We start from the raw sequence: 18,918 nt of genomic DNA, 5'->3' as shown, positions 1-18,918 counted from the left end.
CTCAAACGCATTTTTACGAAGCGACTGTCGCAGAGCTTTCACACTCGATATCCCTGATCAATGCCCAATCTATCGGCATATTCAGCAATCATAATCGCTGAATAATCGAATGTGGACTGAAACAGAACATCGGGTACATTGGACAGTCGCTGAGCAATGGACCAGTGTTGTAGAGAAGCTTCCCATTGGCAATGGATAAGGCCTAAACCTCGACACCTTCTCGGAGTGTACATCGAAAGAAGTCCAGTAATGACCTTGACACTCCTACGAATCATGGCATCGACACCCTCCAATAGCTTTGGAAAGGAGGCAGTTTAAAGAGAACAAGGAAGATCCAAGAACACATACTGGTTGACAATGTTGACCTTCTCAGCCTTAAGCAAGCAAGAAGCGACTAGCTTGTTAAAATTGTCATTTAACTTAGTCCTCAAATCTTCGTTGAACTGCAGCTCTCCCGAGAATGTGCATCCTAAATATCTGATGGTATCACTTTTCTCCATGATTTGAATGCTGTCTCAATTCTCAAGGGAGAGCCTCGATGTCTCCAGCTCTCCTTTATTCATAACAATGTCCACACTTTTTTAAGGATTTAAAGCCAAATCGATTTCCTAAAATGTCCTCTGAAAGTTGTTAATTACTCTTTTTGCAACACCCTTGTGGCACGCTAAAACCGCCTGATCATCCACCAACTCTGTGAGGAACACACATCCTTGGCAACTATTGAATTTATACCCAAATTTTACAAGGTCTTGCTCGCACATGTCGCGTTGGTCTATGGCCAGGTTGAAACCTGCCTTGGGGTACTTTGATTTGGCTTGTAAATCGGGCACCTTCATTTATTTGTTTGAGAGGAAAGCCTAATCACACTTCTAAAACGGTGACACCTCTCGCTTCTAGTGAGCTCACGATATGGTTATGGGCAACATTGTTAAATGCACCTATAAATTCAAGAAACACCAGTGCATCGCTACTTTCCTTATTGTTTGTATCTTTTAATGTGGCAGTATGATTCTCGTGTTGACTTACGTCCCCATAAGGCACTTTATAAAACCCTTCTGAGTCCTGTTTATAAGGTGACCTCTTTTCTGAGTTCATGGTCCAGGAAGATATATTATTAATATCGCCTTTGGCTTTATATATTAATATTGTGCGCCCCTGTCGAAGTGGGTCTGGTTCCTAGGCCATCTTCAGCATTATTTACGTAATTGTTATTATGATTTGTGTCATATCAAATAGTTTTAACGTGCGAATCAAAACACCATCAGGCACCGGCGATGTGTCTAATGAAGTTGATTTTATAGATTTTTTGACATTATTGATTTTGATTGAGATTAGATTTGTCATCAGGGCCAGTTTTTCTTTCTCCACACGTTCAAGGAGATTTTTCTCTCAAAGAGTAGTGGCTCTGAATTTTAGCCAACTTTATAGGACATTGCTTTGGAGGATCGGCATTCATGTTAGTTTGCCAACCTTTTTTCTTTTAATATAGTATTGGTCTGCTTTTTTGGCCCTCTTTGATTTGACACTATTCCAGCATTCTTGTCAGTCATGTTACTATCATTACTAAACGTTCCCTTTAATACTGTTGCCCAGAATCTTTTCTTTGTTTTTCACATAATTACTAAATTACTTTTCTAATTTTTACATCTTAATTTAAGGCTATAATAAACTGGAGACTATTGTAACTGTAATTTGCTTATATGTTTCCATAATCTATATTCATGTTTTTTTAATTAACTAACTGTATTTTTTATGTTTTGTTATATAGATAGCTTCCTTTAACCTTTTGTTTTTTATTACTTTTTCATTTTCCAAAATCATAGCATTTTTTAAATCAAAACTGGTTTATTTGTTATGCCATGATAAGCTAATGCTGCTCAACTTCTATTTTTGCAATTATTTCCATGTTGAAATAACCTAGTTCTGAGTTTTTTTTATTTTCCCTATATATAGTTGGTTATAATTTGGACAGTGTACTTTGCGAATCATACCTTGTATATAATTTTTTTTATTCTATCGTTCATGTTGGTCAAACATGAGTTTGGTTTGTTGCTACTTAAATCCCTAATTAAATATTGAGGTGATCATGAATGTTGAAAGTTATATTTATTTTTTCAGCCCTGAAACACTGATAAAACAGGATTTATGCAATATCGATTTTATATGAAGGACATTTACCTTCTAATTGATCAATTTACCATCTGGGGGTGATGAAGATGTCTTTCATAATGGACTGGAAAAACCCCTCGACTACTATCCACGAGCTGATATTAAAATTGTTGGGCAGCTTTAATGTGCAGATAAATTTATCTGTCCCAATAAAATGCTGACTGGATCAAAAATTTTTAAAAAAATATTGGAAGGCATTTATAAAAACATTTACTTAGAAGTAACAAAATGAAAAAAAAAAACAATCAATATATACATACTTATTTATTTCTTAAACAACTAGCTCATGATATTAAAAGAACAAATGGCTAAATAACATATAATATTTTTTAAATTAAAAACATTTCAAATAAACTTCAACGTAATAAAAGAAGATGATACATACTAAAATTAATGTTAGTTTTTTTGTACCACATAAATATATAGTCTTTACAAAATATTGCTCTTAAATATGGGAGATTGTAACAAAATGAGGTAAAAAAAGTGGCCAACTTATCCCGAAACCTGGAAACCCTTTATACAATGTTTTAGAGTTCCCATTATCTCAATCAAAAGCCAATTAAACATCAATGGGTTCAGTTGTCTAAATATCTGAAGAGACAAAATGTAAATTTGCTTCGGGAATAATTCAGCAGTCTATGTTTCAGAAATTTTTTTTTGTTTTATTTTCAATTATATTTCTAATTTGTTTCATGAATAACCTCAATTATTAATTATAAAATATTGATAATTGAAAACCAGAAAAATTTTCAAAGCTCACTTGTTTCGCCTCAACTGTATTAAACAATAAAAACAGTTTACAATATTAAACAACCTTATAAAAAAGCACCACAAGATATTGATTACAAGAACAAAGTAAACTCACTAACTTAATGCCACATCAAACAACTAAAAACACTATAAATATTTAGAATTTTTATTTATCAAAAAATATTTTTCAAAAATACTATTCTTTTTAATTTTTAAATCAATAAGAGAAATCAAATTTATAACTTGTAATCAATAAGTTTATAACTAGAAAGACACTTCACAGCCAAAAAAATCCATAAAGCAACCACTAAGTAAATAGAGTTTAACATTGTTTTAACAATAATAGAACATCATATTTTTTTTTTCTCTCTCTCAGTTAAATATAATATTAAATAATTTCGAAGGGGGGGCATATACTAAGAGGCAAAAAAATGGACACCCTTCTCAGTTAATAGGATGTTTATAAGACAATTTAAGATATGCACTAAATAAATACAAGAGTATGGGCATTGATGTCCTCAGGGTTTTACGTCCTAAAGCCCCAGGCAACAATACAAGAGTAGAACTACCTTCTATTTAAATCCAAATGAATAAGAGTCCAATTTCCTTACACTATCCAACGAAAATAGCATTGTTGGTTCAAATATGGTTGATCATAAGGGTTGATTTCATGATAGACACAGATTTAATTTTTATCATCCTACTGGCTAGAATAGGGTGGTAACACAAAGGATAACCCATCTTTCCAGACTCAAAAACACTAAGTTGTTGTACCCATTAAATAAAGGCTGACCAAATTTTTATCCTTAGAGATTATAAAAAAATATTTTAACAGTTTTGGATTTTAATTTGGAATTTTAAACTTACGATACAAATTTATTAATAAAATAAATTTTAAAAAAATTAAAATTACCTTAAATGCTAATTAAATGGCAGGAATATTTAATTCTTAGGAAAGTGGGTTTATCTATTTTACTATATAAAAACAAATATCCCACTTATTCAAAAAAAAATTAAGTAATGTATAATGCAATACGTATACAATTTAGTAAGCCTTAAAACGATAAATGCAAATTAATCAGGTGAGCAATTAAAATAATATAGTAACATAATTAGGACAAAAAAATATTAATGGATAACTGTTAGTTAAAAATCTTTACAACTCGATACTCTAACCCAGAATTTTGATTTAAAACTTTTAATTAAGACATAAAATAACAATTTATTAATTTTAAAGTGTTAGTGCGGGACTATTTTCCTGCATAATTAACAATTATCCACTTTCTGAAAGGCCAAATAAATACCTCTACGGCTTAAAAATAGAAGTTTATCAATAACCTATCAATGACCGAAATTTCCTAAAAAGACAAGTGTTAAGTACAACAAAAGGTCTTTTTTTTTTTGGAATACAAACCTTATTTATTTTTTTTAATTTTAGGAAAGAGTAAAAAACTGAATTTCTAAATAACACATACACATATTTTTACTGATTCATGAAATCAGACTAAAACTTTTCATGTTTTATCATTATTATTAAAAAAAAAAAAAAAAAAATAGTACTTCATTTGATTCAACCAATGAAAGAAGAAACCTATTGCATTTAACATATATGTATAAATAGTTGACCGTAAAAATTGATATATAGGAAGATGGTCAGGGTTGCGGTCACAAGTGAAAAGAAAATAGTTTACAAACTTATAAAACTAAAACTAGTTGTTGTTATAAAACTACAAACTTATAAAACTAAAAATAGTTGTAAACTATTTTCGTTTCACTTGTGACCGCAACCCTGACCATCTTCCTATATATATATATATATTGCATTTAACTTTTGAATTATAATGTAATATTATTTAAATACCTAAACAAAACAGAACGCTGCTCGATATCAGTTAACCAATAATAAAACAGTTATGAAAAATTAAATTCGGATATATAAAAAAAAAAAAAAATCAAAACAATAATTAACACATATACATAACACATTTAAGTTACTAATTAAAGTTACATGAGAAACAATTACATTTAAAATACAAATGTAACAAACAATAAACACTAAAAAATTTTAAAAAAGAAAAAAACATATTTTAAGAAATCCACCTACTAAGAATAACGCTATCACAAAGTAAATTAATATACATATAAATATATTAACTAAGCCACTCGTACCAATAAAATGCGAGCGATTGATTGAATATGTTTTACATCAGGTGACAATGGCACTGAAGAAGAAGTAATAAATGGACTCATGATGTTGAGAAACTAAAACAAAAGCAAAAAAATATTTTATAGTATAATGAATAAATAAAAAAATATTACAAACATATAATGAAAAAATTAACTGAGCTAAGACAGTTTCCAGTGAGGAGTTAGTTGAGACTATAATGAAAACAGACAAATATTCAACAATTTAAAATACTTACGTAAGTTCGTTTAACTTGCTAACTAAGTCATCTGAAACAGGAAAAACAAATTATTTAAAATTTAAGATGTAATACATTTTATAAAAATCATTGAAATCAAATAGAAAAAATATTGCTAGTTCAAAGTGGCCGTACAACAGTTTATTCCATGGCACTAACAACAGTTTATTCCAATGTACCAACCGTAAACCATGAGTTCAAAAAAAAAAAAAAAAAAAAAGGAAAGAAAAAATTAAAATAACAAATATACAGCGTATTCTTACACTTACTTTACACAGTTTTTTCTTCTTTTCCTACATATTTAACCCCTCCAATGATAATTGTACCACAATTTTTTTTTAGTTCGATAAGGGTGCAGCAAAATGTTTCTAGCCCAACAAAAGTTACTGTAGTAAAAAGTTAGGTAACCTCTGTCTCATATGATGGTACAAAGAACAATTTATAAGATTGTATTAATAACAGTTTGGACAATGGTATGAACAAAGCATAGTTTGATCTAGGGGAAGATGGTAAGGCGGTTGAAATTAAGAAAAAAAATCTATTTAATGAATGCTGATATTTCTTCCCTCATGGTTGCAAAAGACTCCAAAAGACCCCCATCATCTGGTTTCGTTAGTATCTTCATTTTTTCATCATTATACATTTTTTAATTTTATATTATAAAAATATAATATAAATAACTCCAAAATGAAGGGAGTAAAATTCTCAAACATCTTCATCATTGGATGACAGGCTTACAGAGAAAATATAGAAAAGCCAAAAGTTGATTAAAATTGTTTTTTATTCATTCATTAGAAAGAATTATTTAAAGATGGTTTTTAGAAAATGAGAAGTGAGCTGTTTGAGTAAAATTTTTACACTTCTAAATAAAATATTCAAGAGATTTACTCTAAGAAAATGTCACAAATTTGGGAAATTGGACATATTGTTTTTGAACCTGATGATCCCTGAATTGGGGAAACTTTGATGTCTTAGTTATTTACTTCTGTTTGAGAGTTTTGCGTTACAATATTACAGTAATAATCTAAAAGTAGATTTAAATAAACTCACTTTCTGGAGAAGACTGTGAAGCTTCATTGGAGCAGGCTAATTTCGTTTTCTGAAACATGCTTTTCTGCATCTAAAGCAAAAAATTAAAAAAATTAATACTTTAAACAATATTCGTAGAGTTAGAAAATTTATAACACATCATGCAAATTAAATGGTTCAGATTAGTACATAAGCTAAATTATTATGTAATGGAATTCTACTGTAGGAAGATAGTCTGGGTGGCAGTCAATAAAAGTATCAAAATAGTAGAAAATATTTATTGTTAGGTAAAGATAGTCTAGGTGGTGGCCAATATCTTCCTACAATCTACTTAATACTGTCAATTATCTTCTTCCAAAAGTAATTCTGTTGATTCTTTGAAACAAGAATGTTTTAGGATATATATTTTTGCTTGACTAAAATTAATATTTAATAATTAATTATTTACTTACATATATACAAGAACTAAAATCTGGTAATAAAAATAATAATCATAAATACCGAATAGAAGTATAAAACATAAATGGAATATCGAATACATTAATCAGTAAGTAGGAGTAAAATTTAAAAAATAAGGTTTATAAAAGAAATTAAGTCTAGTTAAAATTAAATGAAAAAAAAAAAATAATACATCAACCCATATCCTATATTCCTCTGATCGTGTAAAATCCTTAGATTATTATTAATCGTCTATTATTTTATTCATATTTCTCGTTTCTTCTCTTTTTTTCAAAACTTTTAGTTTTGATTTTACTTCTACTTACAAGTAATACATTCAATATCTCATGTTCTATACTTTTATTCAATAGTTATAATTATTAGTTTTATTATCAGATTTATTTCCAGTTGATAGAAGTAATAATAACTAGCTTTCCCTTAGGTTCAATGCGTTAACATATCACATTATTGGTGCCTCATTAATAGTCCGGAAGAAGCCAGCATACAAAAACTTGATTTATCAATACAAAGCAAAAACGTTTTGATAAACACTATAATATCAAATCTAACAATAATAGGCTGTATCTAAAATGTATTCCCCATTAATTCAAAACATTGAATGGGGACCATCAAAAAGTTAGCGCTTTCCATTGATAAATCAAATTTTTGGATCATGGTTGTGAAAGCAGATAGCAGTTCAGAGTAAACCATAACTAATCTGTTTGTCTTCCATTGGCTAAAATTATGTAAAAAAAAGAAAAAAAGAATTAAGACAAAAATAAAGAAATATTTACAAAAATGTAAATTATATCAAAAGAATAAATATCACTTTAGTTAATTACAACACAAAATGTAGAAATTAAAAAATAAAATAGAATTATATCAACACCATAGCTTAAAAAGCTAAAGAAAAATAAAAATCTATAAAGAATTATGGATTACCAAAAAGTGCATAATCCGCCTCAGTTCAACATTGCAGTTCGTCGAATAGTCATACGCAGATTTTCCATCATGGTTGTCAAGGAGGGGGTCGGCTCCATGCTAAAAAAATTAATACAAATAGTTAATAACGTATCATAATTCTAGGAAGATAGTCTGGGTGGCGGTCAATAAAGGTACCAGAATAGTAAAAAAAATAATATTTATTGGTAAACTTAAGATCTACTGGTAACCATTAGACCTACAAGTAAAGCTTTGGTTACAAATAGTTTTCATACTATTTTCTAATTATTTGATTAAATCAAATTATCATTAAGTAGTTTAATTTTTATTTCAAATAATATTTTAAAATAAAATATACAACTGACTGACTAAGAAAAAAATACTTACTTTTAGAAGCAATTCAACCATTTGATGATTCTCATTAGAAACAGCGAGGTGTAAAGGTGTTTCACCAGTTCTACTGTTGTGAACATTTGGCTCGAAATCATTTTCTAGCAATAACTTAACTATGTCGATCTTATGATTCTGAGTGGCAACCAAGAGAGCATCATCTCCCCCTAGGACATTTGAAATGTTAAGTCCATAAAATGTATAGTAATATAAATATATACATGTTATAACTGTAATGTTATAATGGTTAAGGTTAATAGAAAAAAAATTTACAATAATACTCCCATTTTTAATGATCTTGAGGTTGTCAATAATAAACGACTATATTTTGGCAACATTTCAATATTATTTTGTTCTAATAATCATGTCCTATAGTGAAAAACAGTTTCTTTAAAAAAAATATTACTTTAATAACTATTAAACACTAAAAAATATATAGAGCGTACAACCGAATAAACAAATAGAAATATTTAAGTAAGAGTGAATAGAGAAAGGTAATTGCTGGTTATTTAATTTTCCAAACATCAAGTGTCCTTTCCAACAGGTAGTCTGTCGATTAATGTTTTTCATTCCATATATTTATTATTAGTCTTGTTAAATTTGTCTTATCTGTTTATGATATTTACAATGAGTATATACATTGCTAAAACATATAAACGATACTTACCTTTCGCAATATTATTTCAAAACTAGTATGGATTAGTTATAGCGGACAGTTATTCAATGTTGAATACACCAGTTTTCAAATAATCGTAATGCTTCTGTTTATTAATCTCAATTTTTATTCTGTATATTTTAATGTTCAATAACAAGTAAAGAAAATCCTTTTAAAATAAAAAAAAAAATTCACTTTAGAACATGAATAGAACGATAAAATTTTGAAATATTGCGAAAATAGCATAGTTTCCAAAGCTTCTTCTCACTTCTTCAGGTAAAATACCTATAAATTCAATTTTTAAAAACAAAATAAATTAAATAATATTAAACTTACAGTGATTTTTCAATTTTCTGTTAAGATCATCTCTCTCCAAAATCAGTTTTAAATATTCCACTGATGATCGAACGGCATAATGCAAAGCTGAATTGCCTTCATAATCTATAGCATCAATATCAATAGTATTTTTTAAAACTTCGACGAATTCTTCAATAGGTTTTTTCAGGCAAATAGCTGACAGCAAATCCACCTACAAAATAAGTACAAATATAAGACAGAAATAAACTAGCAAAATTTAAAATTAATAATTAATTTGAAAAAGTAGAGAAATTATTTTCAACCAATGACCATATGTTCCTAAAGCTTAATGAAAAACAGTAAAATTAAGGAGAATCACAGGTCATCTTCAGTAAAAAAATTACTTATCTCAAGCCTTTTGTCCAGAAAATTGAAGATTAGAATTTATAAAACTACTCCCCTTCATTTATGATATAAGCCTTAGAATATTATAATACAAGAATGAAAGCTTGGAATATTTGGCCCAAGGAAGGATGTATCCACTTGATAATTTTGGATGCTAAACAACGTCGAATTGCAGAGTATGTACCCTAGTTGAGTGAATGTTTGCCGGATTTAGTACCAAAAATGTTAATAAATACTCAGGCAACCAACAAACATATGGAAAGTAGACCGAAACTAAAGAGAGAGGATCATGTCATGGCCATTCTTACAGATTTGGATTTTGGCAATGGTAAATGGATGGAGGTTAGTAGGCAGTGATTGGTGGTACTTCCATCAAACGTTCAAGTAAGCAAAGCCATTTCTTATTAAGATGTTAGTAGCTATGTCTGAAATCTTTTAGATCCTTTGCCAACAATATCATTCCCTGGCAGTTTTGATGTTATCAACATCAAACACTGGAGGCTGTCATGAGTTCTAAGCAATATTGATGATATTGAGCAATATACCTGGTGGCAACTGTAAACTAAATAGACTATTCAGCGTTACCACCTGTTAATTAAGGCATGACAAACGCAGAATCGGTCTTCATCATTAAATTTACAATGTTCTTTTCCCTTCTTTATTTTAGGAAGAAGATTTTACTGACTAATACTGAGAAAAGTTAAAAAACAGTTCATTAACCCAAAAATCTTTTTTGCTATGGAAAATATAATAAAAAAAAATTGTTGGTATATGAACATTTTTTTTAAAATAAATTTGTTTGAAGGTTTGAAATAATTTATAATGATAAAGTTTTTGAAAACTAATTATTTGTTTGCCAGTGCCATTCGGATACTGCGGGGAGGGGAGGAAGTGATTTCTTATTAATACGGTTCTGTATCAGCATCCTGTAACATATATCCACACGTTTGCAAAGTTGCAAGCTTCAATTTTAAGCGACTTGTTCAAGTACCACAAAAAATATTATATTAGACTCATATACGAATCCTTTTACCCCAAAAAGATATCTCTGAAGAGTTCCTTTATTTAACTTCACAGAATTAACTTTTTTATTCTTTACTTGTTGCAATTCGGTACACTAGATGAATTGAAAATCTCTTGATCTTAAACATTTTTCAAAGAAAATTTATCTATACAAAATTAATTTAATTATAATAATAGTTTGCTAAAGCAGTTTTGTTATAACCTCATGAGCAAAAATTAAAAAAACAAAAACAGGCAATTTAATATTGTTATTACCTTTGAAGACTGGGAAGACTTTCTTCCTTCACTTTTTACTTCAGATTTAGTTACCCCAACAAAGCGACCTGGACTATCGTTCCTAAAATTAAAAAAAATTTATACATAAATATTATATTAAGGATCTATATGTCAATTTTTTTTGCTTATGCTTCGACCCATAATGAAGGTTATAATAGGGGTATTCATGATCTTTGGTTTAATATGTTAAAGCGTGTTAAATGGAAAAACTCATGTTAAATTGAAAAAAATTGCCTTCTTTTGCCGTGGTAAAATGAAATAACATTTAACATGGCTGAGAGTCTGTTACTTGGTCTGTTAAATGGAGAATGACGTCACACAATAGACCAGTTGAGATCGCCGCCATTTTGGTTGTTGTGACAGCTCAGTTCTTTCGTGTGTTTGTGGTATTCATATCCCTGTTATTAAACCAGAATGGATAATTTTAATGATACATTTGAGAAAAAAAAACAGTAAAAAAAAACAATGTAATTTCATTCTACTATCTGAAAATTTGTAAACGCTCGCCAGATGAAAATCTCACTATATGAACCATGTATTTATTCTTAGGGGACATATGTCCCAGAATAAAGTTATTTTTTCATTTCATTTCATAAGCTAAACTTTCACACAAATTCCACTTTTCACTCACTCTAGGCATGTTGTAATTAATTACTTAAAACTGAAGTAAACAATAACATGAGGGTCTGGAAGGAAGGTTATAAACATAAAGGCTTATACAACAAGTTGCTGAGAAAATCCGCTAGGGGCTCTTATGCATTTAACGTTTAACATGACTTCAAATAGGGCTGCTCACAATCTTATAGTTATAACATTTAACATGGTAAAACATTTAACACAACATCATGAATACCCCTAATAACAGAAAAAAAGAATAGAAATACTCTGACTTTTACATATTTCACTTACTCTAACTTGACCAATCCTTGATAATTGAAAATTTAATACATAAAGCTAGGTTGAATATTAGATGAACAGAAGCATCCATATACAAGAATTAAAAAATTCTCACAGTTCATCATATATCCTTACACATCTCGTAAACTTCATGATAACTTAGTATATCAAGAAAAGTCTGAAGAATCAAAAAATTTACTCATTGAAACTTATGAAAATCATTAACAACATTATTGTTTTATAAGTCAGATAAATATATTTATTTTTAAAAGATTCTATACTTTACTTTCTTTAATAACATTATAAAACAATATTTGCTAATTTTTTTAAATCTTTGTAACATAATTATTTATAATAACAATAAAGATGATAGCTCTAATCCTATATAAATTTTTAAAACACTCACTTTGCTGACAAAAACTCGGTGTAAAAGCATTCTCCTTCTGCACGAGACAAGAGATCTTTATCTGTATCTGGAGAAGAAGGTTTGCATTAAAAAATAATATTGACAAATTATACATGTTCCTCAATATTAATAATAGAAAAAACAATAACATACCTTCATCATCAAGAACAGCTGTTGAAGTAACACTATCAGTCCGAACAGTTCCTGAAAAGCAAGAAAAATAATTTTTAAAAAAAAAATAACTTTATCTAATGAAATAAAAATAGAAAACTTCAAGTGAAAATTTAAAACAGACCCTAATTCTTTAGTAATTTTTTTTTTTTTTTTTTTAACATATCACAATTAATATTGATTTCAAGCATTGAAATAAAAATTAATAATGAAATATAAAAATGATTATGATACTACGAAGATTCCTTTACAATTCAAAGTTTAAGAAAATATGTATGACAAGAACTATCAGATCACAAAATCTTGAAATCAAAAATCCCAGGCATCTGTAAAACCACAGATTTATTTTTTTCTAACAACCATAGATTCAATAATACTAGGAAAAAATACTGTAGGAAGACGATCCAATGGGTAGTCAAGAAAGGTATAAAAATAATAAAAAAACTGTTTATTAGTAACCAGATTAGTTACTAATAATTTTCTATTAGTTTTGTACCTTACCTGACAGCAATCTGGACCACCTCCCTACAATTTATTGCATACTCTCAACTATGAATCGTTCAATAAGAAAAATATAGTTTATTATGCATATTATGGAATTTTTAAAATCTTACCAAACAAATTACTTTCGTCGAAATAAAGCACTTCGGTCAGATTCGTCAAAACATTGTCGTTATTTTCAATATAATTGGTAGGTGTATGATTTACAGCTATAGAACAGAAAAAAAAATAAATAAGACATTAATAAAATTTGAATAAGGAAGGAAATTTATGAATATAATTTGTTCTTCAATTTACTTTTCTTTTTTTTCTCTCTAACACTAAAAATTATTATTACAATCCTGAAATAGAACAATTTTTACAATAATGATAGTTGATTATTTCTCATGTTTTTGGAATTAATCATGCAAGTTTTAAGTTTTAATGCAAATTGGAGGATTGTTTCAGCATTTTAAAACTTTTTTTGCTTCATATAAATCTGGTCTTTACTAATACCAATAAATTATAAACACTACAACTTCATAACTAGAAATGACAAAATAGTTTTGACAGGAAACAACTCTCTCAAATATAACTCAAAATATATTGAATTGTACTGTTATGAAGTAGACTAAATTGAAAAATAAAGTGCATGAATGAAAAAATTAAATTAAATGATTACTTACCCAACTCACTTTGTTCAAGGGAGTTCAAGAGACTTGAAAACTCATCTTCAATCTATAAGCATTTTAAAAATTATATGGAAAATTGAAAAAAAAATTTACAAATTTAGAAAATTAAAAAGATAACTGAAGCCTTGGAGGCTAAACTTACTGAGGGCTGTAAGAAATTATTTGTCGTATAAGTAGGATAAATAATAGGATCCAAAAGAACTGATTCCACAGCTATTTGATTGAGTGTAGTAGTAGAATCTGGAGACATTGACTCATCTGAAAAATTAATATCAATATTAGTGAATTGTGATGTCTAAAAAAAAAGTAATCTTGGAAAAGTAGTCAAGTGCCTTCCACATCTGAACAAAATTCGAGACTGCTGATAAAACATTAATACACTTTCTTTATGTTTAGACACATAGATGCAAGAGCTTTATGTACGGTCACATTCACAGTTACAAGGACAGAATATACTTGCCAAGAACCGTAGCATTAGTGTAAGGCACTCAACTATTTTTAACAACCCACTAATATGTTTAAGGATATATGGAATCACATCCTATCTCTAAGAAGAAATAGGATTAGAAATTCAATTATTTTTTTTTAATTTTAACTAAATAATTTTTTCATATACTGACATTTTATATTTTAATCGATTGCCTTTGAATAGAATTTGGATGAATGTGCATCGGGTATCAATGCTTTTTTTAAAGAATAGTATTAAAAGGAATATCAATGCTTTGGTGGTATCGCAACATCTCTGAGTAGCTCTGATAACATCTACGCATTCAGAATTGTAAATAGTTTGAAGTTAGGTTAAGTTAGAATAAGTTACTTGTTTATTTCTCAATATTTTTGCTAGCAATTAGACCATGTAAATCAAGAAGGATTTCCCCATTATTTATTGAAATATTGGAACAACTAACTGTAACCTCAGTGTCATTTTAATGTTGGAACAACTAACCGTAACCCCTTGTGCCATTTCAATTTTTATACTACTAATTGAATATCTATAACCTTCTGTGCCATATTCATGTTTATATCAAATAAAAAATTTATTTTTATTTTTGTTTAATCTGAATGATTTTCTGCCTAATCTCCTATGACAAAGGCATAGCAAGATCTTTCCTGTTTACTCTATTTCTTGAGCAAGCATAACCTTATGATAGGCTATCCTAAAAGCTAAATTGCCAAAAATCACAATTATTTTGGACAATTTGGGTGCAAACAGTGCATATATAAAAAAAAAAAGGAAAAATTGATTTAGAATTCAATTTTCCTTAAGAATCTGTTCACCATTTGAGTTTCCTCAACCATCCAAGGAGACTAAATTGGCTGCTAAGACGACACTTCAAGTCTGAATTAAAGCATTGATACATTGAGATTTGACATTTCTCTTGAACTTGTGTTAGTCAAAATATGCATTAAGAGGAAAAAATGAAACAGGAAATAAAAGTAAATTAAAAAGAAATTATAATTGTAGTTGCCATAAAAATATTTTAATCTTCTAATATGCTGACTTTTCAGAAAACAGCAGAATAACAGATGACAAGGATGTAGAGGATATCACTCCGCTGGAGAGGTTAATAGGTCTTCATTATTGTATGATTGCACCCCCAGACATCATTGCCGAAACTTTATGATCAACGATCAAGCATCTACATGATTACGAAATAAATTATAACAAAGACTTAAAATGATTAAAACCATCCCGTAGATGGAACGCCACACCTGTTCTTAATAGAAAAACAGATTAATGGCAATGATCATTCATTAGAAATAGTGTAACAGAGAGATAAAACAGTAGATCTTCCCTAATCATACATTGGAAAAGACTGATAATAGATAAAACTCTAACTAATGTCAAATCAGACTAATTAATCAGAAACACTCAAAATCAAATAGCAAACAATTCAAGTTTTACTGTATTTTAGTTACCTTTTATTCTTTTCGATGAGCTGTACGATGAAAGGACAGTGGGCATATATTCATCCTATAACAATGAAACCTCAATAAATAAAAACAAGTCTTATAAAAAAAAAAAGGGAAAATTTTTAAAACTATATAAACTAAATATTAATATAAACATAGATAATACATTTTTCTTTTTTTTTAAATTAGAGGTTCAATATTCTCGCATTAACTTTCTATTACATATTTTAAAAATTTAACTAACGATAATATTGAATACTGGAGATGGAGGGTATCAATCAATCCTGGTAAAAACAAAAGATTTTTCTTGAAGATAATTACAGAAATTTATTCAATTATTTACTTTTTTTTTTAACTTATCTTTTACAGTACTTTTACATACTTCGTGATAGCAGTTTATTGATTTCACATACACACTTCATACTCTTGAGAGCATAAGGCTTTGTAAGAAACATATTAGTATACACACTTTTTCATAACATATTTAGACATACCTAAATTATATAAAAATGAAGGAAATACAAAATAACATATCTGATTTCTACTTTTTTTGGGTATAAATTCTATGGTAGAGGTCTCATTTTATCAAGTGCTCCTAATCCATGAACATTGTGAAGCTTTGAAAAAACGAGGCAATTACCTACCATGGCATACAAGTCAGAACTGGGCTGCCCAAACCACCACTATAGATATGAGGATTTGCTGGCCAGCCCTTGTCGATGAGACACTGATCATACAAAAGAGTGATTTTCATGATCTTCATCATTACACCCATTGCCAGCCCAACGAGCAAGGCAGAAGATAGAAGGCTACAGGATGTAACCGTGGTGGCGAAGTTGTCTCACAGATAAGCAATACTAATACACTAACCAATATCTTGCCACTTCAAGGATTTATTCTGGTATTAAAATACATGCTTAGTAACCAAAAGCTTAACAAATGTCGTTCAATTTTACTCCCGCTTTCCTTGCTATTCTTGAAGAACTCTTTTCAGCTCACAATAAAGGGCTCCCGACAAAAAACATGAACATGATGTAACCACAAAGTAAATATATAAATATAAAGTAAAAAAAATATAATAATAAAGATTAAAAACAAAGTCAATAATACCAACAATGAATATAAAGTAAAATAAACCATGAATGGAATATGGTCCAGGTGCGGTAAAAAAAAACTCAAATAGTAGATAATTATACTATTTTATTGAGCCAACGTTTCGCCCCATGTTGCAGGGCTTTGTCAGGGCTAAAGAAGATACAAACACTATAATTACAAAAAGGAAAAAAGAAAAAACATAAGTGTAAAATAACAGGGGTATAAAATGAAAAGTAAGATATAATAAGAAAAATTAAAGGTTGTAAATAGTAAATGAAAAGGGTAATAGTAACAGATCAATAAGAGAAGAAATATTAAAGAAAGTTTAGTAACGGAAAGTAGTTACTTTCTTTAATATTTCTTCTCTTATCTATCTGTTACAATTACCCTTTTCATTTTATACCCCTGTTATTTTACACTTATGTTTTTTCTTTTTTCCTTTTTGTAACTATAGTGTTTGTATCTTTTTTAGCCCTGACGAAGCCCTGCAACGTGGGGCGAAACGTTGGCTTAATAAAATAGTATAATTATCTACTATTTGAGTTTTTTTTTACTGCACCCGGATCATATTCCATTCATCTATACTCCATTAAATTATATTCTATATATGAAAGACACTAAACAAAGTGATTAAAATAAATATGGAGTGTTTGAAAACTATTGAGTACTAATATTACGTACAAATTGTTATAGAAAAATAGTTTACCTCAGAAGAAACAGTTTCAGGTGACCTTGGTCTTTTTTTTGCCAAATCTGAGGAGGAGAAAATGTATAAATGAGAATATCTAAATAAATAAAAAATATCATTAAACTACAATGCCACTAATCACTAAAAAAATACATCTCGTAAAAAAAAAAAAAACCGAGTGGCCTATCTTGATCATAGCTGGTGGAAGCTAGGACAGTATTGAAGACAGTTCAGGACAGTCCAAGCTGAAAGGGGTGTGCAAGGGCTCTCCCTAACACTTAGAACGCAAGCTAGAAAAGTGACCTCCCTTAACGACGCATTATTGTGACACATACTCCAAAGTCACCAAGGCTTGGCACTAATGTATTGTGAATGGCGATCAAAGTGTTAAGCATCAAAATAATATATAAGAAATTATACAATAAGCAAACCATCATTTTAAAAACAGTTTATCCTAGTATAAATTTATTTTACCCTCAGAATAAATTGAATGTTTGGAAAAAGTAGAGTAAAAGATGCATAATGAAATATGAAGTCGCAACAAAGGTTCAAAACTTTGAAAACTCTCCAAGTTTTTTGTTTTTTAATGACCCCTTTCCTGGTCATTCCTGACAAACGGGGCAGGGGGAGGAGGGGGGATTATCTAGAGGTAACCAACCTATTTCAACCATGGTGGGGAATCAAGTTTTCATTTTGTGGAACAACCACAGGAATGGAAAAAGTCGACTCCCCCAGGCCAGATTTGAACTGGTTCCACCGTAGTTCCCAGATTGCAAAGACCGGTGCCTCTACCATCTGAGCCACAGATGGCTCCTCTCCATCTTTTCAACTCTTTTAGTTGAATATGATGTAGTCCATAGTCAACTCTCCATCATGTATTGAGGTATGATCAAAAGGGCCTTACACTGTTATTCATCTGCACTACAAATGTGTTTGTACTCCTCCTCCAGCTGACAAACATCCCATGGTAAAGTTCATCTCTGATGGGAAAACCAACAACTATCTGCTTAATGTAATGTAGTATTTCCCTCATAAAGTGTGGCAAAACTGGGAATCGACATGAACCAATCACTCCCGCCCTCCACTTGAGCCTTTCTTATCTTATCTTTAAAGCATTTCTAATAATGAGTACCGGTCTATGATGTGGCTACAATCCCTCAAGGGCGGTGGTTCCAAGCATATGCCAGGTGTGCTGTAATCTTTCAAAATATTAAAAAAAAAAATAATTAAAATAAAAATTGTAAATTTACAGTGCATTGCATCATTTACTTTCCATGGAGGGCAGAAATGGCATGTTCACGCCAATTCCCAATTTTGACCAATTTTAAAATGCTGTTTTAAATGTCGACAAGGTTTACTACATAGATTTGGAGAGATCCATGCGATATGCCGATATTGTCGCTTTCTTCAAGACAGGTAAGTTGGCATTCATTCTGGATCCAACAGTGAGATATAAAAGTAATGATCTTGAGCAGGTAAATAAAATAGATAGAGAAAAGAGGAAAATTTATAATAACTGTATCCCTTTTCTTAAAGAAAAGTTCTGTGAGAGCTTTGGGGAAAGAACTTCTATTTGAGAGGCCTCTGGTTCAGAGCACATGGAACATATATTATATATAACAAGGAACTTCATGGAGGAACTCTGTGTTTATATCAAGGAGGTGGCAAAAATGGCAGAAGGGATAATTCTGGACTCCCTGGGAATCATCCACCATCACATGCATGGTAGCTGAGAATGATGGTGATGTCTCGGAGAGCATGCATATATTGCACATTAT

The 18,918-nt window shown here is 29.6% G+C and overlaps 1 protein-coding gene across 2 annotated transcripts in view; it reads right to left on the bottom strand.

Annotated features, from left to right (window-relative positions):
- Nucleotides 1-2,417: 2,417 nt before the first annotated feature.
- The window catches only part of LOC106679907 (nuclear factor NF-kappa-B p110 subunit), a 21,879-nt gene continuing 5,378 nt past the window's right edge, over nucleotides 2,418-18,918 (bottom strand). For both annotated transcript variants that reach the window (XM_014419301.2, XM_014419303.2), the window contains exons 10-23: nucleotides 17,159-17,205; nucleotides 15,364-15,418; nucleotides 13,586-13,701; nucleotides 13,438-13,489; nucleotides 12,886-12,981; nucleotides 12,254-12,304; nucleotides 12,101-12,167; nucleotides 10,777-10,858; nucleotides 9,133-9,325; nucleotides 8,139-8,308; nucleotides 7,752-7,850; nucleotides 6,393-6,462; nucleotides 5,343-5,373; nucleotides 2,418-5,181 (exon numbers count right to left, since the gene is read on the bottom strand). In XM_014419301.2, coding sequence (XP_014274787.1) covers nucleotides 5,166-5,181; nucleotides 5,343-5,373; nucleotides 6,393-6,462; nucleotides 7,752-7,850; nucleotides 8,139-8,308; nucleotides 9,133-9,325; nucleotides 10,777-10,858; nucleotides 12,101-12,167; nucleotides 12,254-12,304; nucleotides 12,886-12,981; nucleotides 13,438-13,489; nucleotides 13,586-13,701; nucleotides 15,364-15,418; nucleotides 17,159-17,205 — 1,145 coding nt within the window. In that variant the 3' untranslated portion in view covers nucleotides 2,418-5,165. The remainder of the gene's footprint in view (nucleotides 5,182-5,342; nucleotides 5,374-6,392; nucleotides 6,463-7,751; nucleotides 7,851-8,138; nucleotides 8,309-9,132; nucleotides 9,326-10,776; nucleotides 10,859-12,100; nucleotides 12,168-12,253; nucleotides 12,305-12,885; nucleotides 12,982-13,437; nucleotides 13,490-13,585; nucleotides 13,702-15,363; nucleotides 15,419-17,158; nucleotides 17,206-18,918) is intronic.

The sequence above is a fragment of the Halyomorpha halys genome, unplaced genomic scaffold, assembly GCF_000696795.3.
Source record: "Halyomorpha halys isolate HHAL.00 unplaced genomic scaffold, Hhal_1.1 Scaffold230.1, whole genome shotgun sequence".
NCBI classification, from domain to species: domain Eukaryota; kingdom Metazoa; phylum Arthropoda; class Insecta; order Hemiptera; family Pentatomidae; genus Halyomorpha; species Halyomorpha halys.
Note: the sequence above shows the minus strand (reverse complement) of the source record. Positions and strands in the feature narration are given on the sequence as shown.